General features: G+C 45.9%; 1 protein-coding gene across 2 annotated transcripts in view; it reads right to left on the bottom strand.

Annotated features, from left to right (window-relative positions):
• Positions 1-18,444: 18,444 nt before the first annotated feature.
• Positions 18,445-27,858, bottom strand: part of LOC135058261 (DBH-like monooxygenase protein 2) — a 126,664-nt gene continuing 117,250 nt past the window's right edge. For both annotated transcript variants that reach the window (XR_010244712.1, XM_063963791.1), the window contains 2 exons: positions 19,682-19,796; positions 18,445-18,710 (listed from right to left, as the gene is read on the bottom strand). Coding sequence is in view for 1 of the 2 variants with exons in the window: in XM_063963791.1 (XP_063819861.1) it covers positions 18,630-18,710; positions 19,682-19,796 (196 nt within the window). In the remaining variant the exon portion in view is untranslated. The remainder of the gene's footprint in view (positions 18,711-19,681; positions 19,797-27,858) is intronic.

Below are 27,858 nucleotides of genomic sequence, written 5' to 3'. Positions count from 1 at the left end.
ATACAATTAATTTGATGGTTCACAATTTTTAGAAAAATGACATGGGTGTACAGGAGATGCTGTCGGTGGCCCGAAAAATTGCGGGCCACTTTCGACATTCTGACACTGCATGCCAAAGACTGGAGCACCAGCAAACACTCCTGAACCTGCCCTGCCATAAACTGAAGCAAGAGGTGGTAATAAGGTGGAATTAAACACTCTTCAGAGGATGAAGGAGCAGCAAAAGGCCATTAAAGCCTATACATCCACCTATGATATAGGCAAAGGAGGAGGAATGCACCTGACTCAAGTGCAGTGGAGAATGATTTCTGTCTTGTGCAAGGTTCTCCAACCATTTGAACTGGCTACACGTAAAGTCACTTCAGACACTGCCGGCTTGAGTCAGGTCATTCCCCTCTTCAGGCTTTTGCAGACGCAGCTGGATAAATTAAAGGAGGAGCTAAAATGGAGTGATTCCGCTAAGTATGTGGGACTTGTGGATGGAGCCCTTCATTTGCTTTGCCAGGATTTAAGGGTAGTCAATCTGTTGAAAGCAGAGCACTACATTTTGGCCACCATGCTCGACCCTAGGTTTAAAGCCTATGTTGTATCTCTCTTTCCAGCAGACATAAGTGTGCAGAGGTGCAAAGACCTGCTGGTGAGTAAATTGTCAACTCAAGCGGAATGTGACCTGTCAACAGCTCCTCCTTCAATTTCTCCCACCACTGGGGCTGCAAGGAAAAGGATAAAATTTCCTAGCCCACCCGCTGACGGTGATGCAGGGCAGTCAGGTGCGGGTGCTGATATCTGGCCCGGACTGAAGGACATGCCAATGATTACTGACATGTCTACTGTCACTGCATATGATTCTGTCACCATTGAAAGAATGGTGAAGGATTATATGAGTGACAGCATCCAAGTAGGCATGTCAGACAGTCCATATGTATACTGGTAGGAAAAAGAGGCAATTTGGATGCCCTTGCACAAACTGGCTTTATTTTACCTAAGTTGCCACCTCTCCAGTGTGTACTCTGAAAGAGTGTTTAGTGCACCCAGTAACCTTGTCAGCGATCGGCAGAGGAGGTTACTTCCAGAAAATGTGGAGAAGATGATGTTCATCAAAATGAATTATAAATTCCTCCAGGAAGACCTTGACCAGTAATTGTCTCCGGAAAGTACACAGGGACCTGTGATGGTGGATTCCAGTGGCTCATTGTAAGGGCTTGTGTTTTAAAGTGTTGCTTGGATTTGTAAGTGTATGTGAGTTGGTAACAGCAAAAGCAGGAGCTGGAAGCCGAGAGAAAAGGAGGTGCAGTGAGCTGGAACAACTGCAACTGCTAAGTGGAATATTGGTGCCGCAGGAGAGGTCCCACTCAGAGGGGGCACTGGAGTACTACGGCTGCATAAAAGTGAAGGACCAAGAACCGCACAAAGATAGATGAGTATAAGCCATCTTAATTATTGTATAAGTGAGATTGTTTGTCTTCTACTTTTTCTTTTTGCTTCTTTTTCTTTGAGAGTAACAGGGAGTTAGACCTTACAAACAATATGGGAGGGGCTGTGATTGGGGACCTCACTCAGTGCATGTCATGCAAGATGTATGCACACCTGGAGCTACCGGCCCAGTGTGATTACATCTGCATGAGGTGTGTGCGAACGATTGCCCTGGAAGCCCAGGTAAGTGATCTATAGCAAAACGGTATGCGACTGAGAGAGATTCACAATCTCAACCAAAGTTTAGACAGAACGGTGGAGGAGTTGCGGGAGGGGTCACTGGTAGAAGAGGATGATGATCAGGTAGCCAGCTGGGTCACAGTTAGAAGGAAGAAAAAGAGGGGGAGGCTCGACATCTCCGACCTATCAAATCCAAACAAATTTGCCCAACTGGACGAGGAATTGGAGGATGATAGTGAAGAAATGACTTGCCGGAGGAGACTGCTCCCTCTAGCATCCAGAGGATCGGTCCCTCTGGCGCAGTTAGGATAAAAGATAGTGAGGTACCTAGTCAGATGGTGGTGGTAGGGGATTCTATCATCAGGAAGGCAGATAGGGCAGTCTGCTACCGGGACCGTGATCGCCGTACAGTCTGTTGTCTCCCGGGTGCTCGGGTATGGCACATCACGGACCGGGTAGATAGATTGTTGGGAGGGGCTGGGAAAGACCCGGTAGTCTTGGTGCACGTTGGCACCAATGACAAAGTTAGAGGTAGGTGGGATGTCTTTAAGAAAGACTATAGGGACTTAGGAAAGAAACTTAAGGCAAGGACATTTAAGGTAATATTCTCCTAAATATTACCCGTGCCACGTGCTGGTCCAAGGAGGCACAGGGAGATTAGGGAGATAAATGTGTGGCTTAGGGATTGGTGCAGGAAAGAGGGTTTGTGTTCCTGGAACACTGGGCGGACTTCTCAGTCAGGCGCCATCTCTTTTGTCGTGACGGATTGCACCTGACTGAGGGGGGACAGCGGTGCTGGGGGGAAAGGATGGTTAGAAGTTTGGAGGAGATTTTAAACTAGGAGGGTTTAGCTAGAAACTACGGGTCATGCAGTGAGAATAGTGGGGATGGCGGTAGTAAACGAAATGGGAGAGAAGTTGGGGGAGGGTAAGAGCAGGCGGTAAGGTTACTAACATGGGTACTAAAAGAGATTTTACCAAAGCACTTACCAATGACGATTACAGGTCATCATTGCTAGATAAGGTGAAAGATGTCCCTAACGCAAGGGAAAATACTTATCTTAGTTGTATGTGTGTACACGCTAGAAGCATTACTGGTAAAAAGGGCGAACTAGAAATACTTGCAGCAAGCAAACAGTATGATATTATAGGCATTACTGAAACTTGGTGGGACGAATCTCATGATTGGACAGTCAATCTAGAGGGCTATACACTGTTTAGAAGAGACAGACTAAATAAAAAGGGTGGAGGGGTGTGTCTTTACGTAAAGAAATTTTTAAAACTTGATATACGGGAAGTTATTCAGGAGGGGACTGTAGACACTGTCGAGACATTATGGGTAGAAATTGCATGCAGGGAAAAAGAAATAAAAAAGTTAGTATTGGGTGTATGCTATAGGCTGCCTGGTATCAACGCATCTGACGAGGAATTGTTACTAAAGCAAAATGAAAGAGCAGCAGGAGTAGGAGACAGTAGTGATGGGAGATTTTAACTATCCAGAGATAAACTGGAAAAAGTATTCATGTGATACTGCTAGGGGCAATATGTTTCTAAACACACTTAATGATAACTACTTAGTTCAACTAATTGAGGAACCAACTAGGTACAATGTAATCTTAGACCTGGTATTAACAAACAATGGGGATTTGGTATCAGGTATTATAGTAGGGGAACCCATAGGAAACAGCGACCACAATATGGTCACATTCAATATCAGTTTTCATAAACAGCCCTATACTGGCTCAACTAGGTCTCTAAACTTTAGCAAAGCAAATTTTTAAAGGTGAGGGTATTTTTCAGGGATATTGAATGGGAAGGTTTGTTTTTAGGAAAAAATACCACGGAGAAATGGGAGGTACTAAAATTCCTGCTAGCTAAAAATACACTCAAATTTATTCCTATGAGCAGCAAAAAAGGAATAAAAATCATAAACCGATGTGGCTTAACAAAAACATAGAGGAACTTATGGGCAAGAAAAGGCGAGCATTTAAAAAATACAAATCTGACGGGGAAGCAGAATAATTTCAGCACTATAAGGAATGTAACAAAATTTGCAAAAAGGAAATAAGAGCGGCTAAAGTAGAAACTGAAAAACTAGTAGCAAAGGAAAGCAAAGCGAATCCCAAAAAAATCTTTAAATACATTAATAGCAAGAGATTAAAGAAGGAGAGTATAGGCCTTTTAAAAGACAAGTTGGGAGTCTTAAGCAAAAATGATAATGACATAGTGGACACACTAAATGAGTTTTTTTCAACAGTATTTACTAGAGAGGACCCAATTCAGGGACTAACACATAATCTCAATAATGAGAATATCCCACTGATAGGTACTTATTTAAGCGAGGAAGTAGTCTGTGACCGATTAAAACATTTAAAGATTAATAAGTCACCAGGTCCTGATGATATTCACCCAAGGGTTCTAACGGAGCTTCACTCTGAACTTGCAAAACCGCTATTTTTGATCTTTAAGGATTCAGTGATATCAGGTATGGTTCCCAAAGACTGGCGTATAGCGGAAGTAGTCACTATATTCAAAAAGGGAAGTAAAGCTGAACCAGGTAATTATAGACCAGTTAGTCTTACATCTATAGTGGGGAACGTATTGGAAGGTATTCTAAGAGATAGTATTCAGAAGTTCCTTGGTCAATAAGGTCATTAAAAGGAATCAACATGGGTTTATGAAGGACAGATCCTGTCAAACCAACTTACTTGGCTTTTATGAAACAGTAAGCGCAAACCTAGATCAGGGTAAAGAGGCAGATTTAATCTTTTTTGCCAAAGCATTCGACACTGTACCACACATGAGACTTATCTACAAGCTACAAGAATCAGGGCTAGGAAGCACAAATATGCACTTGGGTCAAAAACTGGTTAGATAATAGGGAGCAGCGCGTTGTGGTTAATGGATCTTAATGGATCTTTTTCAACTTGGACTGAAGTGCTAAGCGGTGTGCGGCAAGGCTCAGTATTAGGACCGCTATTGTTCAATATTTTCATTAACGACCTTACAGAAGGTCTAGAGAGCATGGTGACAATTTTTGCAGATGATACCAAATTGTGTAAAGTTATAAATGTGGGGGGGGGGGGGGGGGGATGTTGTGTCGCTTCAGAACGACTAAGTTAAATTAGAAGCTTGGGCAGCGAAATGGAGAAGGCGCTTCAATACAGACAAGTGTAAGGTAATGCACTGTGGTAACAAGAACAAAAATAACACCTACCTATTAAATGGGGTAAAATTAGGGGATTCTATACTGGAAAAGGACTTGGGTGTCCTCATAGATAGCAAACTAAGCAGTAGTACCTAAAGTAGGACTGCAGCAAAGAAGGCTAATAAGATATTAGCATGCATAAAATGGGGAATTGATGCTAGGGATGTTATATAAATCACTTGTGAGGGCACACCTTGGATACTGTGTACAATTCTGGGCACCTTACTACAAAAAGGATATCCTGGAGCTAGTAAAGGTTCAAAGGCGGGCGACCAAACTAATTAAGGGTATGGAGATGCTGGAATACGAGGAAAGGCTTGCAAGACTAGGCATGTTTACACTGGAAAAGAGGAGATTAAGAGGGGACATGATCAACATTTACAAATATATAAAGGGACAATATACAGATCTTGCGCAGGACCTGTTTTTGGTTAGATCATCACAGATAACACGTGGGCACTCGCTCAGGTTAGAGGAGAGGAGATTCCGCACAATACGGCGTAAAGGCTTTTTTACGGTAAGGACGATACGTGTTTGGAATTCCCTGCCTAAGGGAGTTGTAATGGCCGACTCAGTCAACACCTTTAAGAATGGGTTAGATAAATTCCTTATGGATAAGGATATCCAGGGTTACGGGGCATAGTCACGCACTATGGTTATTATAAAAAAGAGGGGTAAAACGTAACGGCAGTCATCAACTTCAGTCAAAATTTTATACAAAATAATCGTGCATAGGAGACCACAAATAGATTGAATTTGATGGACAATTGTCTTTTTTCAACCTTAGATACTATGTTCCTCTGTTACTATGACAAATTAATACTCTGTGAGGATGGGGATGTACACAGTGAAAGGGGTGATGAATCGGAGGATGATGATGAGGTGGACATCTTGCCTCTGCAGAGCCAGTTTGTGCAAGGAGATATTGATTGCTTCTTGTTTGGTGGGGTCCCAAACAAACTAGTAATTTCAGCCGCAGTTGTGTGGCAGACCCTGTCGCTGAAATGATTGGTTTGTTAAAGTGTGCATATCCTGTTTAAACAACATAAAGGCGGGTGGGAGGGCCCAATGGACAATTCCAACTTGAACCACTTTTTCTTTTTTGCATCATGTGCTGTTTGGGGACTATTTTTTTAAAGTGCCATCCTATCTGACACTTCCGTATACAGTATGTCCAGTGGTACTGCCATTTAATTCCAGTGATTTTTCCATATAATTCCCGTGATTTTTCCGTATAATTCCAGTGATTTTGCCATTTAATTCCAGTGATTTTGACGCATAATTCCAGTGATTTTGCCAATTAATTCCAGTGATTTTGCCGTGTAATTCCAGTGATTTGGACGTATAATTCCAGTGAATTTGTAGTATAAATCCAGTGATTTTGCAGTATAATTCCAGTGATTTGGATGATGTATAATTCCAGTAATTTTGCCATTTAATTCCAGTGACTTGGAAGTATAATTCCAGTGATTTGGACGTATAATTCCAGCGGGAATTGTTTTGTGTCGCTTGGCTTAGCCGTACCTCATTGCACCTCTTTGACATCTTTGCATGAGGTGTTGTTTGGGGTCTAGTTTTTAAAAAGTCCCATCCTGTCTGACACCGCCTTATGAGTCAAAGGGTACTGCTGTATTAGTCCTGGGGTACTGCCGTATAAGTCCACCAATTGCAGAATTTTTTAAAAATTATTGGGGCATGCAGGAAATGCTGTCAGTGGACCGAACAATTACAGCCCATTTTCGACATTCAGCCACTGCGTGACACTATTAGATGGGCCAGGTGGTTGTGTCGCTTAGCTTAGTCATAGAGCAACCTCGGTGCACCTCTTTTTCTTCTTTGCATCATGTGCTGTTTGGGGCCTTTTTTTGGATATCTGCCTTCCTGTCTGCCACTGCAGTGCCACTCCTAGTTGGGCCAATTGTTTGTGTCGCTTGGCTTAGTCATACAGCTACCTCATTGCACCTCTTCTACATATTTGCATGAGGTGCTGTTTGGAGCCTAGGTTTTGAAAAGTGCCATCCTGTCTGCCACTGCAGTGCCACTCCTAGATGGTCCAGGTGTTTGTTCCGCACACTTGTGTCGCTTGACTTAGTTATACAGCAGCCTCGGTGCACTTATTTTTCTTCTTTGCATCATGTGCTGTTTGGGGCCTTTTTTTATATCTGCCCTCCTGTCTGACACTGCAGTGCCACTCCTAGATGGGCCGGGTGTTTGTGCCGCACACTTGTGTTGTTTAGCTTAGTCATACAGCCACCTTGGTGCAACCTTTTGGCCTAAAAACAATATTGTGAGGTGTGAATGTTATTGAGGTTAATAATACCATAGGATCCAAATTACCCCCAAATTCTATGATTTTAGCCATTTTTATGTTTTTTCAAAAATCATCCAGATCCAAAACCAAAACACGAAAGAGAGGTTTTGGCAAAACCAAGCCAAATCCAAAACACGAAAGTGGAATTAGAACCAAAATATGAAAAGTACCAGCCGCACATCTCTAGCTGGAAGGGGCGATGATGTGTGTCTTGCTGATCTTGGCCACGTGGCCTGTGTGAATCCTCTACTCTTGCAAGAAGGGTAACCTGAAAAAGTCACCCAGCTCCTTTTGGCACACTTAAGCCAGTAACCTAGGATTGCTCCTGTGGGAGCAATACGCTTGGCTGCGTATACTGGACCCTTTCCACAGAGCCAGGTCTCCAGACCAATGGCCTGACAGGATCTCTCGACTCCTGACAACAGCCTCATTCCAAAACTCCTCACAAGGCAGGAGCTTCACTCAACTAACTCCAAAAGCCCTTCCGTGTGACCTTTTAAAACCTCTGATGCTGGTGGCGATAGCAGGCAATTATCTCTCTGGGATTGGTTGGCTCTTGAATCCCAGAATGCACATGTCCACTGAGTTCTGTGCAGGGATTGGCTGGCTCTTGAATCCAAGAAATGTAAAATGTCCCTTGAGCAGCTTGTCTCCCTGCTGAACTGGCGCCTGGGAGTCTGGAAAGGACCCTGGTAGAACAAAGCCAGGTTCTTATGCTGATAAGGGGGTAGTTCACATTGATATAATAAAATGAGTCACGATAAACCCTGTGTAATCATTTGTGATGTCACAAGCCCTTCAGATGACTGCTGTTTCCTGTTTAGGGGGTCTGCAACAGAGGGGGGTCAGTCCTGCACTTCCAGATATCCTAGACAGCTGACCTGACTGGGCACACACCTGACAACAAGCCCTTACATCCATTAGTGCAATACAATACAATCACACATATACAGTACATGTCATAGGCATTTTATAGGGCGCAAATCAGGGCTAGAAAGATATTCCCTGAGAGGCACGACCATATAAAAAGATGGACAATTACCTAAATACATATAGTAGATGACAGGTTCAGCATTTAACCATATATTGTAGTATGGGATACACAACTCCATTGATCATGCAGGCAGTGGGCCGTATAGGTTCACACTCAGTTATATCCTGCATCTTCGACATAGATACTGAATGCAGGAACAGGCTGGCCAAAAAATATGCAATGTGCACTGGCATGGCTGCATTCATCACAAATATTGTAATAAGTAATTGACGGTGGTGGCTTTGATGTCCAAGAGGTGGTGGTAGGGAGAGGGGCTGGGGCAGATCCAGAAAAAAAATGACATGGAGCGCACCATGATAGAGGAAGGTGGTGGTGGTGGTGTGGTTTCTTTGCACGTGCTCCTGCAAAGTGGCTGTGGCCTCACAGGGAATACCGTACCCACAGCTTATTTTTTAAATTAAAAAACACGTACATCGACCTCCACGGGGAAAAAAAACACATTGGCCCCCCGAAGGAAAAAAGAAAACACATTAACCCCACAGGAAAAGTAAAACACATTGGCCTCCACAGGAAAAAATCCAAACACATTGGCGCCCACATTTAATGTTTGGGCTGGTTACACGTAGTTGTATATAAAAAGATGTTTATTATAAAATGCTGTAAAGAATGTTTATTATAAATTCATACATAAGCATGGTAAAAGCAGGAGGGGGTCACGAGCCCACGGCGGGAGACTTGGCTGATAGGTTTAAATAAAGCTAGCACTGTCCATTGATTTTAATGGTTGAGGTGAGGTGAACTGGAGGGGACAATACCTGCCGGTGACCAGGGTCCTGTGATACCCTTTTACACTGCCTCAAATATCCCGGGATTTTGCATGGGAGCGCCAGCAGTGACGCTACGGAGAGTCTGAACACTGAGCTGCCGGTGACAGTACATCTAGGAGGGAGGAGCTTAGCGCTAACACTGGGCCCTTTCTCCAACTGTTGCTGCCACTCAGCAGGGGGGGAGTTGTTCGGTTACGGCCTCTAGAATCCTTGGACCCTTGGACAACTGCCTTTTAAGCCCAATGAGGGAGACGGCCCTGGTACTGTATAACTATAGAATTCAAACAGAAAGTACAAGCATACAGAATACCAGATATGTGACTAAAACGGGCTTGTCTGTTTATAACGCTGTATATGTCAGGAGTTCCAGTGAACCTTGTTTCTGTCTTTTCCAGGAAAGTCTTTTTCTCTCAGATTGTGCGTGTTATTCGCATATATATATATATATAACAACTGAGATCAACAACACTACTCTACTAGATTACACCGATCAATCTGATGTGTGACACTTCTACATCTGTGTGCGACTGAGTCTGAATCTGTATATGAAGTGCTACAATGCATCGGTTGTAGATTTCCCTCATGCCACGTTCTGTTGTGCGTCATCTGCAACTTTGTACATGTGAAAAACTAATTCCTGTGCAGGTAGTCGTAGCCCGGCGTCTCTGGTGCACTGTGAGTGGTCTTTTATTGCGTCTGCTATGTGAATACAATGCAACATTTAAAGAAAAAAGATAGCACATGGTGCCCCTCGGAATGACTCAGTCACACTGGGTATCGCGCGCTGTATGGCCTATTGACACTAAGTGTATGACTACACAGCTGTGTATATATATATATATATATATGTAATAAAATGTATGACATTTATTTTATATATATATATATATATATATATATATATATATATAGTGACAAGAACACTGGAATAGTGTTTGAGGGCAGGTATGTTTGTCCCAGGTTCTTGTCTTACATGTATTAGAAAATGAAAACTTCTAGAAAAATGTTTTGTTTTGTCAGAACCTTTTCAGTTTATTGGAAAAGCTGGATAAGGGCCCTGAAAGAGAGATAGGGCAAGTTCCAGACATTGGGCCCAGTTTGGGTCTTTGTCCTCACAGAGGGCTAATCAGGGTTTCAGCTGTGTAAGTGGGTTATAGGGCTGCAAGCCTGATTAGTGTGGGCAGACTGCCTGAGAAGACTGCAGGATCTCTGTGAGAGAAATACGCTTCCTTACACAAGTGAGCCATACAGTGTCGGTTGGAAAACTCTGTGTTTTTGTTTAGAGACAGTTAGGAACGTCTTATGTTTAGTCAGTGCCAGACAGGCAAGGTATTTTCTTTTGATGTTTGTTTTGTTTTCTGCTTAATAAAACTGGTCGTGGCCAGTTACACCACACACTGGACTTGTGTTATTCCTCAGCTGCTGCATAGCTGCCATTTACCCCACGAAACGGCACCTTGTTCCCTTACAGTGTTACAATAAATATATAAATATATATATATATATATATATATATATATATAGCATGGTTGTGGCAGCACTCCTCACATAAATTGATTACTTGCCTGGTGCCCTCCTAGGTACCTCAATAGCTGTAAGGTCCAATATAGCAAACGGACGGGCGGCACTCAGAAAAAATGACAGGCAACGAGCAGGGTATAGCAACGTTTCGAAGTGTATTACTTCTTCATCAGGACAATAAATGTAATACAAAAATACCTTAAATAGACTCACCACAGCGTGTCAAACAGCTCCGGCGCGGGACGCGAATGCCGATGCCCACAGATGACGTCATCACCGCTCGCCGCGTAACCGGGGTAACTATAAACAAACAACTTCACAGTTTACAGTATGATCGGTGGAACCACCGATCCGTGAACATAATAAACAAAGCACCAAAATACATGTATAATTAAAAACAGACTGAAACAAATGGAAACATAGCAGCTGCAAACAGGCGATTCCTGTTGAATCTTTACCACCTCAATTGGCTCGATTACAGAGACGTAGCCATTTTGATCCTGTTTCCTACAATCCTTCCATTAAGACTTATGGTAGAATGCTTAGTGATTCTGTTTCTAAACATGTGATATCTGGTTTGCCTAATATGGTTAGAAATAATTTGAATAGAGAGGAATATCAAGCCCTCAGAGATTTGTCTAGTTACACTGATATCACGATACGCCCCGCAGATAAGGGCGGGGGTATCGTGATTCAGAATGTTTCTGATTATAAAGTGGAACTAGAACGTCAATTAAGTGATACCAGAGTTTATAGGGCATTAGCGGGAGATCCCACTCGTGAATTCTCCAAGCTACTGCATAATAAATTATTGTCGGCAGTTCATTCTGGTGTGATTTCTGAGACATTGATGAAAGCACTAATTATTGATTCACCCATTGTACCAGTGCTTTATGCTCTGCCCAAAGTGCATAAATCACTGGTACATCCACCCGGGCGTCCAATAATTTCAGCCCGGGATGGATTGTTTCAGAGAGTCTCTACATTTCTTGATGCGATGTTACAGCCATGTATCACTGTTAATGACAGGTATTTGTTAGATACTACCTCTTTTTTGAATAAGCTTAAATTGGTGGGTAATTTACCTCCTGGGTGCTTCTTATGCAGCATTGATATCTCAAGCTTATATACGGCAATTCCTAACAGTGATGGCTTAAATGCAGTGAGGAGATTGATTACCAATAACCCCTTATATCAGGGTCCAGATGTGGATTTTTTTCTTGATCTTTTGCAGATGGTACTGACACTTAATTATTTTATGTTTAATGGGAAATTCTATCTTCAGACATCTGGCTGTGCGATGGGGTCCCCTGTGGCCCCATCGTACGCTAACTCCTACATGTTCTTGGTTGAACAAGAGATTTTCTTTGACAATCCTCAGTTTGCAGAGTCTATAATATTTTTTTGTAGGTACATAGACGACCTTTTCATTATATGGAACAACACCAGGGAGTCTTTCATTGAGGGCATTGAGGCACACAATTCTTCTGGACACCCTATACAATTTACATATAACATCAGCCCTGACAGTGTGTGTTACTTAGATGTCCTTGTTCGTTCTATCCAAGGACATCTAGTGACTGAATTGTATCATAAACCGACAGACAGAAACACGATACTTCATTCAGATAGCTGTCATCCAAAATCACTGAAGTTCGGCTTGCCGTACTCTCAGTTTCTCAGGGCAGTACGAATCTGTAGTGATTCTGACACTGCCAGTGCCCAGATTGATCGGATGATTGATAAATTCATCCAAAGGGGCTATGAGCATAAATCTCTTCTTCAAGCTAAATCTAAGGCACTGTGTTGCACCAGGGAAAAACTCCTAACTTCGAGTCAGTCTATACCTAAAAAGAAGAAGCTCCCCTGGATCAATCATTTTAACACCATGAGCAATAATATTTCACACACTGCTAAGAAACTTTGGCCTATTGTCAGCACTGACAGCAATTTACAACTACATGACACCTCTATTATGTCGGCATACACCAGAGGTAGGAATATCAGGGACTGGGTGGTTAAAACCGACATTACTGGCCTAGATAATGCTCAGAGTGAACAAAACACCTTCCTAACACTTCAAAAAGGGTGCTTTCGGTGCCTTAATTGCACCACTTGTAGAGCCCTGACCACTGGTAAATTTTTCTGCAATCCATTTAGTGGTAGGAAATATTACATCCAGCATAGGGTTACATGTACCACCAAATTCATTATTTACATGATTACATGTCCATGTGGATACAATTATGTCGGCAAGACCGACCGTACATTACGAGAAAGGATTGCTAATCATAGATTGGCCATCAGAAATGCGGTTGCAACTGGTCACAGTGACCAACCAGTTGCTCGTCACTTCTATCAGGCGAAACATAATGTTGCCTGTTTAAAATACATGATCATAGATCATGAACCTTTTAGAATCCGTGGAGGTGACAGATCCCGCAGATTATTACAAAAAGAGTCCAGGTGGATTCATGAATTGCAAACCCTTGTGCCTCGTGGCCTCAATGAATCTTTGGGTTTACATTGCTTTTTATGATTTTTTATGATTGCTTTCTATAGATATCTCATTAAATCAACATCAGTGTGCCATTGATGCCTGATCGTCCTCGCAGCGCTGTTTCTGCATATGTTGTGTCTCATTTAAATCACTAGGAATCGCCTGTTTGCAGCTGCTATGTTTCCATTTGTTTCAGTCTGTTTTTAATTATACATGTATTTTGGTGCTTTGTTTATTATGTTCACGGATCGGTGGTTCCACCGATCATACTGTAAACTGTGAAGTTGTTTGTTTATAGTTACCCCGGTTACGCGGCGAGCGGTGATGACGTCATCTGTGGGCGTCGGCATTCGCGTCCCGCGCCGGAGCTGTTTGACACGCTGTGGTGAGTCTATTTAAGGTATTTTTGTATTACATTTATTGTCCTGATGAAGAAGTAATACACTTCGAAACGTTGCTATACCCTGCTCGTTGCCTGTCATTTTTTCTGAGTGCCGCCCATCCGTTTGCTATATATATATATATATATATATATATATACTGTATGTATATATATATATTTATTTGTGCACTTGTTAGTATTTAAAAAGGGCTAAAAATGTCCAGGGGCGCCTAGAAAACCTGAAACTGTTCAGGGTTAGGATCAAAGCAAAAAAGAACCAATAACCGGACAAACCATGGGGGTAATTCAGATCTGATCATAGATGTGTTAAATTTAGCACATCTACAATCAGTTTCTCTGACATGTGGGGTACACCCAGCTCAGGGCTAGTCCACCCAGCATGTCAGGTCCTTATTCCCCCCGCAAGGGTGCAAAAGCGGCACAGCGGTGATGCTTTTGCACCCGCTGAGTAGCTCCCTGCCTGAGCAGCCTAGCTGCGCTGGCAGGCGGCTATCCGCCACGGCCCACCCCCGCAATGGTCTGGACACGTCTACTTTGTCTAGACCGTGCCCTGCCAACAGCGTTCTAACGCCTCCTCCCGCCTCCACTGCACGAGCGCACTCCACAGAGGGCTTCAGACTGCGATCTGTGTTTTTCTGTGCGATAATGTAGGCACGGTTCACCCAAAAATTTAAAAACCAACGGAGTTGTTTGGAAGCAGAGATACTGCGTGAAATGTGATTGTGCAATTACATGAATGAAGGTGTAATATAATATCAGTTGATCCCAGCATTACATGGCTGTGTCCACTATGGTGTTGAAGCTGTGCTTAGAGTACAGGCTGCAGATACATCACATTAAGGGTCTGGTATGGAGTTAGATGCACTATGATGTTGGACGCATACTGTACATGTAAGCATTGAGCATGCCTCCGGAGTCAGTGCGCACAGAGTCACAGTTACGTTTGAGACAGGCGGTATCAGGAATGTCTTTAAAATGTATTGGGTGTTGCTGGCCGGTGACTGGGAGGAGACAGGCTGGTGTGCTCGGAGGTACGCAGATGGTCCGTATTTTGTATGTACAATATCACTGGCAGAGTTGGACTGGCCCACAGCGGTACAGGGGAAACCATCGGTGGGCCCCACTGCCTGGGGCCCCACCTTCTCCTCTAGGGATCAGGTTCCAGACTGTGCACTTGAATTGTACATTATACATATTATCTGCAGTGCATTGAAGTTATGAATCTGGTACATTACCATGCATGCACTGACAATATTTACTATACAGTATATATTTATCATGGGGCCCATACCATGGTTAGCCAAGCCTCTGTGGCACTGGCCACACCCCGAAGCATGGGCTTCTACCACTGCATTCCCCCGATGGGCCTTTCATGCCCCAGTCCGACACTAATCACTGGTGTGTCGCTGAACTGGTTGCATACACAGATGTATAAGAGGCCATACTCTGCCGGAGAATCTGTACCTACAGTAGCTTGGGCCTGGTGGAAGTTTTGATGCTAGCGCTTACACACTGTTATACAGATCAGAACAATACCTTTGCTTCACATAGGAATTACAAAGTCAGCTCATTCTGGAGGACTCCTGGTTCCTGCTATCACGCATAACACCCCCTATACCTGAACCCCAACAATATATTTCCTGACAAAGTTGTGACTTCTGAAGAAAATGTGGGCCTAGCTGCGCAACCACCAACATCTACCCTATGTCACCACTAATGGAGACTATTGGGGAACAGGGGTGTAACTCTCAATCACCAGCCCCCCTTACCACAAGGCATAGTCTCTAGCAGTAGTTCTGTCACTTATTTGGGGCCCCTCTCACCCACACCTCACAGGCTTTTCCAGCACGGTAACTGTGGGTACATGTACGAAGCAGTGATAAGAGTGGAGAAGTGAGTCAGTGGAGACGTTGGCAATGGCAACCAGTCAGCTTTGAGGTAACATTTATCAAGTGCATTCTATAAAATTATACGTAGTAGCTGATTGGTTGCCATGACTAACTTCTCACTACTCCACTCTTTTCACTGGTTCATACATCTACCCTCTATGTTCCCTACCTGACCCTGCCTGTATCTCTTCTACCTTTAAATCTCTCCCGTGTCCCCGTGGGACTCACTTTTGAGAGAGAACTTCAGAATTCCCTCAGTCCATGATGATCCATGATGGTCTGAAAGCATTCAAAAGCTATCAACTGCTGTTACAAAATGCGCTCTACAGTATATAACTCTTTTATATATATATATATATATATATATATATATATATCGTGACAAGGATCACAAACACGGGGACTCAGATGAACACTTTCAGTGTCTATTTTGAACAGCAGGTCACCACATCGCAAGTTACATCCATATGCAGTTGGTATTACAGGCAGGAGCATACAGGCACTCTCAGCATGGCAGACTCTTGATAGGCTCCAGTGGTCCCTAATCTAACCCACACAACCCGGCCTATCACTTGGGTAGCTATTACACCGTCAAGAGCAAGCAAACATCAAGTAAGGCAGGAGCAGATCCAAATCTCATTTTTCTTGTGACACTGCCCTCTTTATCATTTGCATTAGGGTTTTATTAAATCTTTCTACCAGGCCATCTGTCTGCGGGTGGTACACCAAGGTGGCAATTCTGTTTACGTTTAGCAACTGACATAAATCTTTCGACACAAAAGGTGTACCTTGGTCCGTTAAGACCTCTTTTGGTATTCCTAAGCGGGTATACATGGTTAGTAGTTCTCTGGCAATAGATTTCATATTGCGCAGGGGTATAGCCTCTGGGTACCTGGTGGCATAATCAACTACCACCAATATGTAATGGTGCCCTCGAGCAGATTTTTCCACTGGCCCTATCAGATCCATACCAATCCGCTCAAAATGTATGGAAATGAGTGGAGCTCTAAACTCTGGTCGAGGGGCTGTCCTCTGGCAGACTTGGCATTCCTGACAATACCTCTTAACGGAAGCATAGATGCCGGGCCAAAAGAACCTTAACTGGATGTGTTGGAGTGTTTTCTCCTCCCCTAGGTGGCCACCCCACAAATGCGTATGGGCAGCTTCTAACACCAACCGCTCCAGTTTTCTGGGAGCCAAGAGCTGGTCTACCTTTTTCCCTTGTAAAGTAGCGACACGATATAGCAAATAATTTTTCAAAACAAAATATGGTACACCCTCAGATGGTAAAGCATCAACTACCCTGCCGTTAACTACTTTATCAGTCTCAAAGGCGTGTACCAAATTGCTGTCATAGCGTTGATCTCTCCCAAAGTCCTGCAGTGATATCTTCTCACCAACTGGGTTCCAATGGGCCTCGGACTCAGTCTCTTGGGGTGGTTTGGGACTGGCAGCCTCTCTCCCAGATGCTAAACTTTGGTAGTCTCTGGCTTCTGAGTTGTTTCGGTGGTTGACAGTTTGTTGGTTGCATGCCAGGTAACCAGCTCCTGCAGCAATGGAAAGTCCCGGCCCAGGATCAGCGGATACTGGTGTCTGGAGGTCACCGCCGCTACCATCTTTAACGACCGACCTTGAACGGGGGTTGCTATTCCACCGTCAAGAGCAAGGTGACTCTGCCCCGGAAACCCTTATATCAAGAGATCCCAGGTGCTGCTGATCACACACCTGGGATTCTGCTACTGCTTCCAAAACCTGGTCTGGATCCTCCACATTACTTTCACTTGGAAAAATGTTGTCTCTGCCACAATATATATATATAAAATCATGTTTGTATTACATTCAGACGCAAAGACTTAGGGGGTCAGTCCGAGTCTATCGCTCGTTGCCGATTTTCGCAACAGAGTGATTTAATGCGAACATGCGCATGCGCATGGTACGCAGTGCGCATACGCTAAGTATTTTAGCTCAAAACTTAGTAGATTTACTCACAGCAGAACAAAGAATTTTCATCGTTGATGTCATCATAGTGTGATTGAAAGGAAGTGGGTGTTTCTGGGCGGAAACTCAACATTTTCACGGCGTTTGCGGAAAAACACAGGCGTGCCAGAGAAAACCGCGGGAGTGTCTGGAGAAATGGGGGAGTGGCTGGCTGAACGCAGGGCGTGTTTGTGACGTCAACCCAGGAACGAAACTGACTGAACTGATCGCTAATCGTGAGTAGGTCCGGAGCTACTCAGAAACTGCTAAGAATTATTTATTCGCAATTCTGCTAATCTTTCGTTCGCAATTCTGCTAAGCGAAGATACACTCCCACTGGGCGTCGGCCTAGCGTGTGCAATGCTGCTAAAATCTGCTAGCGAGCGAACAACTCGGAATCACCCCCTTAATTTCACATTAATGGAACACATCTGTTACAGTGGCAAAACATTTTTAATGGTATATTCTACTGAATTCTACTGAATTTTACATTGTTTTCACCCCTAGCAAAATACAGTATACAGCAAATAACATCAATTATGAAAATTTTTTGACAAGCTCGTTCTACATGTGGGCCATGATAATGTGTATGTGTACATTTTTTGTGACTGTGCTTTTATGTTATTTTCTTCACCCAACAGGGAATCATCTATTTTTAATGTATTTGTTGATTTAATTGGTCATAGTATAAGCTTTAACATGGGCTTAAGTGTTTGGGACATCTAAGCATATTTCTAAGCATGCAATCTATGATTTACCAGCAGAGGGCACTGTGGGAAAGCTGAATATGGAAACACTAGTGATGATATCTCTGTGATTACTGCCATTAACAAAAATGACTTCAGTGGAATGATGTACGGCAGTTAGTAAAGAGGCTTATTACTGTGGATAGGCCACATTAGCCTAGGGGTAGGGTTGCAGAATTTAAGAAAACTCTACACAAATTCCCTGGATTCTCTAACATTTCTTACTAGGCTCAAGTCATACTTGCCTACCTGACCCTCTCCATGAGGGAGAAAATGCTCTGTTCCTGGACTTTCCTGGTAATGTATGATTGCCATCACCTGTGGTGAAACAACTTTCTTGTCAATTAACTAGCTCACCACAGGTGATGGCAATCATACATTACCAGGAAAGTCCAGGAACAGAGCATTTTCTCCCTCATGGAGTGGGTCAGGTAGGCAAGTATGGCTCAAGTGCAGTCCTCTTAAACCTGTACTATTTAAAATTCCATAGTTTTCCTGCGGGAAGTGCCTCTCCTAACTTAAAAAGAAATTTGAATTATCTAAGAAAAGTCTATCCCTCTAAATACAACTGGAGCTCCATTACAGTGTCCATGCATATTAATCAGGGAGAATATTCAGGACAAGGATGGGGCATGGGTTCAAAAATTGGTGGTAGTTTACTTGTTTCATTCACATTATCCCCCTGGAATAAAAACAAATAAAATGAGACATCAAACGATTAGTAAAACAAACGCACATTCACACCTGCACTATTGTTGGCACAAGCTGCAATATCTGCTGTTGGCCCAATATCACGCTGATATTCTCAGACATGTTGATAAATGTGGCTGAAAACTGTATACAGATAAATGCTGATGTAACAGGAAATAGTATTTAGATTTGTTATCTATTATGAGATGGATAAAGATGACCATGGATAAATAGGGGACTTGAATTAGAGTACCAGTTCTTTGAAACATTTGCCACCAGTGTCAGACCAGGGTGGAATACCAGTTAGCAAAAATATCTGCTGGCACCCAACTTTTGGAAGACAATCTCTTGAGGGTAGTTGATGTACATCTTTTTGGCTCCTTAAAAAATTGTGTTTGCTTGTTGATTGGACTGACTGCTGAATTTGACATTTGTCAGATCTAATTTCACTTCATCGCATGTGTTGTGCATTTCCAAGAATATAAATGTAGCAATATATGACTGTGTCCACTACGGTTTTAGCAGCTGTGCATAGTGTACATGCTGCATATAGATCACATTAAAGCTGGCCATACACCGTAAGATTATCTGTCCAACCAACCAACCAACCAACCAACCAACCAACCAACCAACCAACCAACCAACCGGTTGGAAAGAAAACCTGGCAATATATGGGAGCAAATTGCAGTTGTCAATTTGCTCCCGAACACTGTAAAATGGACAAAATGGTTGTTTAGACAAATTGGTTAAATCAACGGATTTAACCGATTTGTCGGAATGACCATTTTTGTCCGTTTTCCAATGTTTGGAAGCAAATGGTCGATTGCCATTTGCTCCCATGTATTCCCAGGTTTTCATTCCAACCAGCTAATTGGTTGGTTGGACAGATAATCTTAACGTCTATGGCCAGCTTAAGAGACAGACAAGCTCATCTCAAAGGCAGATGATAAACTATATACATACCGCGCGGTTCTGAACCATGGCAAGATGATTCACTTTCAAGACTGCTTGCTGGGCAATCTTTCTGGTCTCATCGTCCCAATCTACACTATCGGTGTTCATAATGGCTTCTATTATGCTGAAAGGGAGAGAAGAAGGGTGTGTGAGAGAGAGAGAGAGAGAGAGAGAGAGAGAGAGAGAGGGAGAGGGAGATGAGTTGTGTGTCAAGGTAGACAACTAGTTTATTATACAAACATGAAGATGTATTTCTCACCATAGTTTAACGGGAGACTCATACACTACTTTGTACTATTGGGGACCCTACTGCTTACACTTTCTATCAGACTGGCTGGAAGAAATCTGTTAGGGTTGAAAGTGTCTTTACTGAGGCATGGGGGTAAATTTACTAAAGCTTCTAAGTTCTAAAACAGTCATTTTGTAGAACGCAATACAGAAATGATAGTTAGAATCTGGTTGCTAGTGGCAAAACGCTGAATTTTTCAGAAACTCAAGTTAATCTACCACATAAAATCCAATGACCCACCCATCATCTTCACCAGAAACCACTGCAAGGAAGTATGGGATTTGATGCCAGGATCCAGCATGTTCAGCCTCAGAACCGGCGCAACCCGCTCAGCAAGGTCCGCAAAGCAGGGAGGGAGGGTTAGGTACCGTCGCAGGGAGGTTAGGGTGCGGGGAGGGAGGGTTAGGTACTGTCGCAGGGAGGTTAGGGTGCGGGGAGGGAGGGTTAGGTACCGCCGCAGGGAGGTTAGGGTGCGGGGAGGGAGGGTTAGGTACCGCTGCAGGGAGGTTAGGGTGCGGGGAGGGAGGGTTAGGTACCGCCGCAGGGAGGTTAGGGTGCTTGGAGGGAGGGTTAGGTACCGTCACAGGAAGGTTAGCGTGCGGGGAGGGAGGGTTAGGTACCGCCGCAGGGAGGTTAGGGTGCGGGGAGGGAGGGTTAGGTACTGTCGCAGGGAGGTTAGGGTGCGGGGAGGGAGGGTTAGGTACCGCCGCAGGGAGGTTAGGGTGCGGGGAGGGAGGGTTAGGTACCGCTGCAGGAAGGTTAGGGTGCGGGGAGGGAGGGTTAGGTACCGCCGCAGGGAGGTTAGGGTGCTTGGAGGGAGGGTTAGGTACCGTCACAGGAAGGTTAGCGTGCGGGGAGGGAGGGTTAGGCAGGGAGGTTAGGGTTAGGCCATCCTCTCAGACAAGCCGAGGTCAGCAGGAGCAGCTCACTTTTTAGCACCCCCCATCCCCTCTATGGCATCACTGACACCAAGATAAGGCTGCACAGATGAAGTCTGGGGATCCGGGTAGGGACAAATGGAAGTACCTGATCTGTGGCGGTGGGCCCTCTCCAGAGATCACATGGAAGAGCAGTCTGGGCTGGAGCAGGCAGCGCTTGGACCCGTGCAGAAGCCACCGCCAGGAGATTGCAGCAGGCACTGGGGCTTCTGGCTGAGAGAGAGCGGAGGAGGAGAGCGCCAGCCGCCGCACAATTTCATCCCTGGGTCTGGGCTTACCTATTCATGTGTCTGGGGAGGAGGGGGTCGTTGTTTCCTATTCATGTGTCTGGGGAGGAGGGGGTAGTTGTATCCTATTAATGTGTCTGGGGAGGGGGGGTGGTTGTATTCTATTCATGTGTCTGGGGAGGGGGGGTAGTTGTATTCTATTCATGTGTCTGGGGAGGGGGGGTAGTTGTATCCTATTCATGTGTCTGGGGGGGGGGGTAGTTGTATTCTGTTCATGTGTCTGGTTGGTAGTTGTATTCTGTTCATGTGTCTGGGGAGGGGGGGTAGTTGTTTCCTATTCATGTGTCTGGGGAGGAGGGGGTAGTTGTATTCTATTCATGTGTCTGGGGAGGGGGGGTAGTTATATCCTATTCATGTGTCTGGGGAGGGGGGGGGGGGGTAATTGTATCCTATTCATGTGTCTGGGGAGGGGAGTAGTTGTGTCCTACTTCTGTGTCTGGGGAGGGGGGGTAGTTGTATTCTATTCATGTGTCTGGGGAGGGGGGGTAGTTGTATCCTATTCATGTGTCTGGCGGGGGGGTAGTTGTGTCCTATTCATGTGTCTGGGGAGGGGGGGGTAGTATCCTCTTCATGTGTCTGGGGAGGGGGGGTAGTTGTATTCTATTCATGTGTCTGGGGAGGGGGGGGTAGTTGTATCCTATTCATATGTCTGGGGAGGGGGGGCAGTATCCTATTCATGTGTCTGGGGAGGGGGGGTAGTATCCTATTCATGTGTCTGAGGAGGGGGGTAGTATCCTATTCACGTGTCTGGGGAGGGGGGTAGTATCCTATTCATGTGTCTGGGGAGGGGAGGTAGTATCCTATTCATGTGTCTGGTGAGGGGGTAGTATCCTATTCATGTGTCTGGGGAGGGGGGTAGTATCCTATATGTGTGTGCCCGGAAGGGGGTTAGTATTATATTCATGTGTGCCAGGGAGGGGAGGTAGTATCAAATTCATGTGTGCTGGGGGTGTCATATTAATGTGTGCTGGGGTGTGGCAAATAAAGTGTGTGTGCTGCGGGTAGGGGACGGGGTAGAAGTGGCATGTTACCAGTATGTTTCGGGCTGGGTTTTCTGCTTTGAAAAATTCATGTGTCTGGGGAGGGGGGTAGTTGTATTCTATACATGTGTCTGGGGAGAGGGGGTAGTTGTATTTTATTCATGTGTCTGGGGAGGAGGGGGTAATTTTATCCTATTCATATGTCTGGGGGGGTAGTTGTATTCTATTCATGTGTCTGGGGAGTGGGGGTAGTTGTATCCTATTCATGTGTCTGGGGGGGTAGTTTTATCCTATTCATGTGTCTGGGGAGGGGGGGGTAGTTGTATCCTATTCATGTGTCTGGGGAGGAGGGGGTAGTTGTATCCTATTCATGTGTCTGGGGGGGGGGGTAGTTGTATCCTATTCATGTGTCTGGGGGGGTATTTGTATTCTATTCTTGTGTCTGGGGAGGGGGGGTAGTTGTATCCTATTCATGTGTCTGGGGAGGGGGTTAGTTGTATTCTATTCACGTGTCTGGGGAGGGGGGTAGTTGTATCCTATTCATGTGTCTGGGGAGGAGGGGGTAGTTGTATCCTATTCATGTGTCTGGGGAGGGGGGGGTAGTTGTATCCTATTCATGTGTCTGGGGGGGGGGGGGTAGTTGTATTCTCTTCATGTGTCTGGGGGGTAGTTGTATTCTGTTCATGTGTCTGGGGAGGGGGGGGTAGTTGTTTCCTATTCATGTGTCTGGGGAGGAGGGGGTAGTTGTATCCTATTCATGTGTCTGGGGGGGGGGTAGTTGTATCCTATTCATGTGTCTGGGGAGTGGGGGATAGTTGTATCCTATTCATGTGTCTGGGGAGGGGGGGTAGTTGTATTCTATTCATGTGTCTGGGTTGGGGGGGGGGGTAGTTGTATTCTATTCATGTGTCTGGGGAGGAGGGGGTAGCTGTATCCTATTCATGTGTCTGGGGGGGGGTAGTTGTATCCTATTCATGTGTCTGGGGAGTGGGGGATAGTTGTTTCCTATTCATGTGTCTGGGGAGGGGGGGTAGTTGTATCCTATTCATGTGTCTGGGGAGGGGGGGTAGTTGTATACTATTCATGTGCCTGGGGAGTGGGGGGTAATTGTATCCTATTCATGTGTCTGGGGAGGGGGGGGGTAGTTGTATACTATTCATGAGCCTGGGGAGTGGGGGGTGATTGTATCCTATTCATGTGTCTGGAGAGGGGGGGGGGGGGGTAGTTGTATTCTATTCATGTGTCTGGGGAGTGGGGTAGTTGCATCCTACTCCTGTGTCTGGGGAGGGGGGGGTAGTTGTATCCTATTCATGTGTCTGGGGAGGGGGGGTAGTTGTATCCTATTCATGTGTCTGGGGAGGGGGGGTAGTTGTATACTATTCATGTGCCTGGGGAGTGGGGGGTAATTGTATCCTAGTCATGTGTCTGGGGAGGGGGTAGTTGTATTCTATTCATGTATCTGGGGAGGGGGGTAGTTTTATCCTACTCCTGTGTCTGGGGAGGGGGGGTAGTTGTATCCTTTTCATGTGTCTGGGGAGGGGGAGTAGTATCCTATTCATGTGTCTGGGGAGGGGGGGTAGTATCCAATTCATGTGTCTGGGGAGGGGGGGTAGTATCATATTCACGTGTCTGGGGAGGGGGGTAGTATCCTATTCACGAGTCTGGGGAGGAGGGGGTAGTTGTATCCTATTCATGTGTCTGGGGGGAGGGTAGTTGTATCCTATTCATGTGTCTGGGGGGGTATTCGTATTCTATTCTTGTGTCTGGGGAGGGGGGGTAGTTGTATCCTATTCATGTGTCTGGGGAGGGGGGGTAGTTGTATTCTATTCACGTGTCTGGGGAGGGGGGTAGTTGTATACTATTCATGTTTCTGGGGAGGGAGGAGTAGTTGTATCCTTTTCATGTGTCTGGGGGGGTAGTAGTATTCTGTTCATGTGTCTGGGGGGTAGTTGTATTCTGTTCATGTGTCTGGGGAGGGGGGGTAGTTGTTTCCTATTCATGTGTCTGGGGAGGAGGGGCTAGTTGTATCCTATTCATGTGTCTGGGGGGGGGGGGGGGGTAGTTGTATCCTATTCATGTGCCTGGGGAATGGGGGGTAATTGTATCCTATTCATGTGTCTGGGGAGGGGGGGTAGTTGTATTCTATTCATGTGTCTGGGGAGGGGGGGTAGTTGTATCCTATTCATGTTTCTGGGGAGGAGGGGGTAGTTGTATCCTATTCATGTGTCTGGGGAGGGGGGGTAGTTGTATTCTATTCATGTGTCTGGGGAGGGGGGTAGTTGTATACTATTCATGTTTCTGGGGAGGAGGGGGTAGTTGTATCCTATTCATGTGTCTGGGGAGGGAGGAGTAGTTGTATCCTTTTCATGTGTCTGGGGGGGTAGTAGTATTCTGTTCATGTGTCTGGGGGGTAGTTGTATTCTGTTCATGTGTCTGGGGAGGGGGGGTAGTTGTTTCCTATTCATGTGTCTGGGGAGGAGGGGCTAGTTGTATCCTATTCATGTGTCTGGGGGGGGGGGGTAGTTGTATCCTATTCATGTGCCTGGGGAATGGGGGGTAATTGTATCCTATTCATGTGTCTGGGGAGGGGGGGTAGTTGTATTCTATTCATGTGTCTGGGGAGGGGGGGGTAGTTGTATCCTATTCATGTGTCTGGGGAGGGGGGGTAGTATCCAATTCATGTGTCTGGGGAGGGGGGGTAGTATCATATTCACGTGTCTGGGGAGGGGGGTAGTATCCTATTCACGAGTCTGGGGAGGGGGGTAGTATCCTATTCATGTGTCCGGGGAGGGGAGGTAGTATCCTATTCATGTGTCTTGGGAGGGGGGTAGTATCCTAATTATGTGTCTGGAAAGGGGGGTAGTATACTATATGTGTGTGCCGGGGAGAGGGTTAGTATTATATTCATGTGTGCCAGGGAGGGGAGGTAGTATCAAATACATGTGTGCTGGGGAGGTGGGATGTTATATTAATGTGTGCTGGGGTGTGGCAAATAAAGTGTGTGTGCTGCGGGAGGGGGAGGGGGTAGAAGTGGCATGTTAACAGTATGTTTCGGACTGGGTTTTCTGCTTTGAAAACCCAGCGGTGCGAGGAAAGAAAAAGGGAAATGTTCATCTGCTTTGGCGCTCTGCTGTCATCTGTTCCCCGCTGCTGCGATCTCTGACCGTTGGGCCAGCTCCAGCATGTGTAGTGTGTGCGGACACAGAGGGTGCAGGGTAGTGGCAGTGTTGTGTGTGTGGGGTTCAGGGTAGTGGCGGTAGTGTGTGTGCAGGGAGGGGGGGCAGGGTAGCGGTGGTAGTATGTGTGCGGGGAGACGGGTGCAGGGTTGCTGCAGTAGTGTAATGTAGTGTGTGTGGAGAGGGGTGCAGGGTAGCAGCGGTAGTGTAGTGTGTGTGTAGAGGGGTGCAGGGTAGCAGCAGTAGTGTAATGTAGTGTGTGTATGGAGAGGGGTGCAGGGTAGCAGCAGTAGTGTAATGTAGTGTGTGTGTTTGTGGAGAGGGGGTGCAGGGTAGCAGCGGTATTGTAATGTAGTGTGTGTATGGAGAGGGGTGTAAGGTAGCAGTGGTAGTGTAATGTGTGTGTATGGAGAGGGGTGCAGGGTAGCAGCAGTAGTGTAATGTAGTGTGTGTATGGAGAGGGGTGCAGGGTAGCAGCGGTAGTGTAATGTAGTGTGTGTATAGAGAGGGGTATAGGGTAACAGCGGTAGTGTAATGTAGTGTGTGTGTGGAGAGGGGTGCAGTGTAACAGCGGTAGTGTATTGCAGTGTGTGTGTGTGGAGAGGGGTGTAGGGTAGCAGTGGTAGTGTAATGTAGTGTGTGTGTGGAGAGGGGTGCAGGGTAACAGCGGTAGTGTAATGTAGTGTGTGTGTGGAGAGGGGTGCAGGGTAGCAGCGGTAGTGTAATGTAGTGTGTGTATGGAGAGGGGTGCAGGGAAACAGCGGTAGTGTAATGTAGTGTGTGTGTGTGGAGAGGGGTGCAGGGTAGCAGCGGTAATGTAATGTAGTGTGTGTGGAGAGGGGTGTAGGGCAGCAGCGGTAGTGTAATGTAGTGTGTGTGTGGAGAGGGGTGCAGGGTAGCAGTGGTAATGTAGTGTGTGTGGAGAGGGGTGCAGGGTAGCAGCGGTAGTGTAATGTAGTGTGTGTGGAGAGGGGTGCAGGGTAACAGCGGTAGTGTAATGTAGTGTGTGTGGAGAGGGGTGCAGGGTAGCAGTGGTAATGTAATGTAGTGTGTGTGGAGAGGGGTATAGGGTAGCAGCGGTAGTGTAATGTAGTGTGTGTATGGAGAGGGGTGCAGGGTAGCAGCGGTAATGTAATGTAGTGTGTGTGGAGAGTGGGTGTAGGGTAGCAGCGGTAGTGTAATGTAGTGTGTGTGTGGAGAGGGGTGCAGGGTAACAGCGGTAGTGTAAAGTAGTGTGTGTATGGAGAGGGGGTGCAGGGTAGCAGAGGTAGTGTAATGTAGTGTGTGTGTGGAGAGGGTGCAGGGTAGCAGCGGTAGTGTAATGTAGTGTGTGTGTGGAGAGGGGGTGCAGGGTAGCAGCGGTAGTGTAATGTAGTGTGTGTGTGGAGAGGGGTGTAAAGTAGCAGTGGTAGTGTAATGTAGTGTGTGTATGGAGAGGGGTGAGGGGTAGCAGCGGTAGTGTAGTGTTTGTGTGAAGAGGGGTGCAGGGTTGCAGCGGTAGTGTAATGTAGTGTGTGTGTGGAGAGGGGTGCAGGGCAGCAGCGGTAGTGTAGTGTGTATGGAGAGGGGGTGCAGGGTAGCAGTTGTAGTGTAGTGTGTGTGTAGAGGGGTGTAGGGTAGCAGCGGTAGTGTAGTGTGTATGGAGATGGGGTACAGGGTAGCAGTGGTAGTGTAGTGTGTGTGGAGAGGGGTGTCAGGTAGCAGCGGTAGTGTAATGTTGTATGTGTATGGAGAGGGGTGCAGGGTAGCAGTGTTAGTGTAGTGTGTATGGAGAGGGGTGTAGGGTAGCAGCGGTAGTGTAGGGTGTGTATGGAGCGGGGTGCAGGGTAGCAGCGGTAGTGTAATGTAGTGTGTGTATGGAGAGGGGTGTAGGGTAGCAGCGGTAGTGTAATGTAGTGTGTGTATGGAGAGGGGTGTAGGGTAGCAGCGGTAGTGTAGTGTGTGTATGGAGAGGGGTGCAGGGTAGCAGTGGTAGTGTAGTGTGTGTATGGATAGGGGTCAGCGGTAGTGTAATGCAGAGTGTGTATGGATAGGGGTGTAGGGTAGCAGCAGTAGTGTAATGTAGTGTGTGTATGGAGAGGGGTGCAGGGTAGCAGCGGTAGTGTAGTGTGTGTATGGAGAGGGGTGCAGGGTAGCAGCGGTAGTGTAGTGTGTGTATGGAGAGGGGTGCAGGGTAGCAGCGGTAGTGTAATGTAGTGTGTGTATGGAGAGGGGTGTATGGTAGCAGTGGTAGAGTAGTGTGTGTGGAGAGGGGGTGCAGGGTAGCAGTGGTAGAGTAGTGTGTGTGGAGAGGGGTGTAGGGTAGCAGCGGTAGTGTAGTGTGTATGTAGAGGGGGTGTAGGGTAGCAGCGGTAGTGTAGTGTGTATGGAGAGGGGGTGCAGGGTAGCAGTGGTAGTGTAGTGTGTGTAGAGAGGGGTGTAGGGTAGCAGCGGTAGTGTAATGTAGTGTGTGTATGGAGAGGGGTGCAGGGTAGCAGCGGTAGTGTAATGTAGTGTGTGTATGAAGAGGGGTGCAG

Source organism: Pseudophryne corroboree, chromosome 3 (genome assembly GCF_028390025.1).
Source record: "Pseudophryne corroboree isolate aPseCor3 chromosome 3, aPseCor3.hap2, whole genome shotgun sequence".
Lineage (NCBI taxonomy): Eukaryota > Metazoa > Chordata > Amphibia > Anura > Myobatrachidae > Pseudophryne > Pseudophryne corroboree.
The sequence above is the reverse complement of the archived record's forward strand: the minus strand, read 5'-3'. Positions and strand labels throughout refer to the sequence as shown.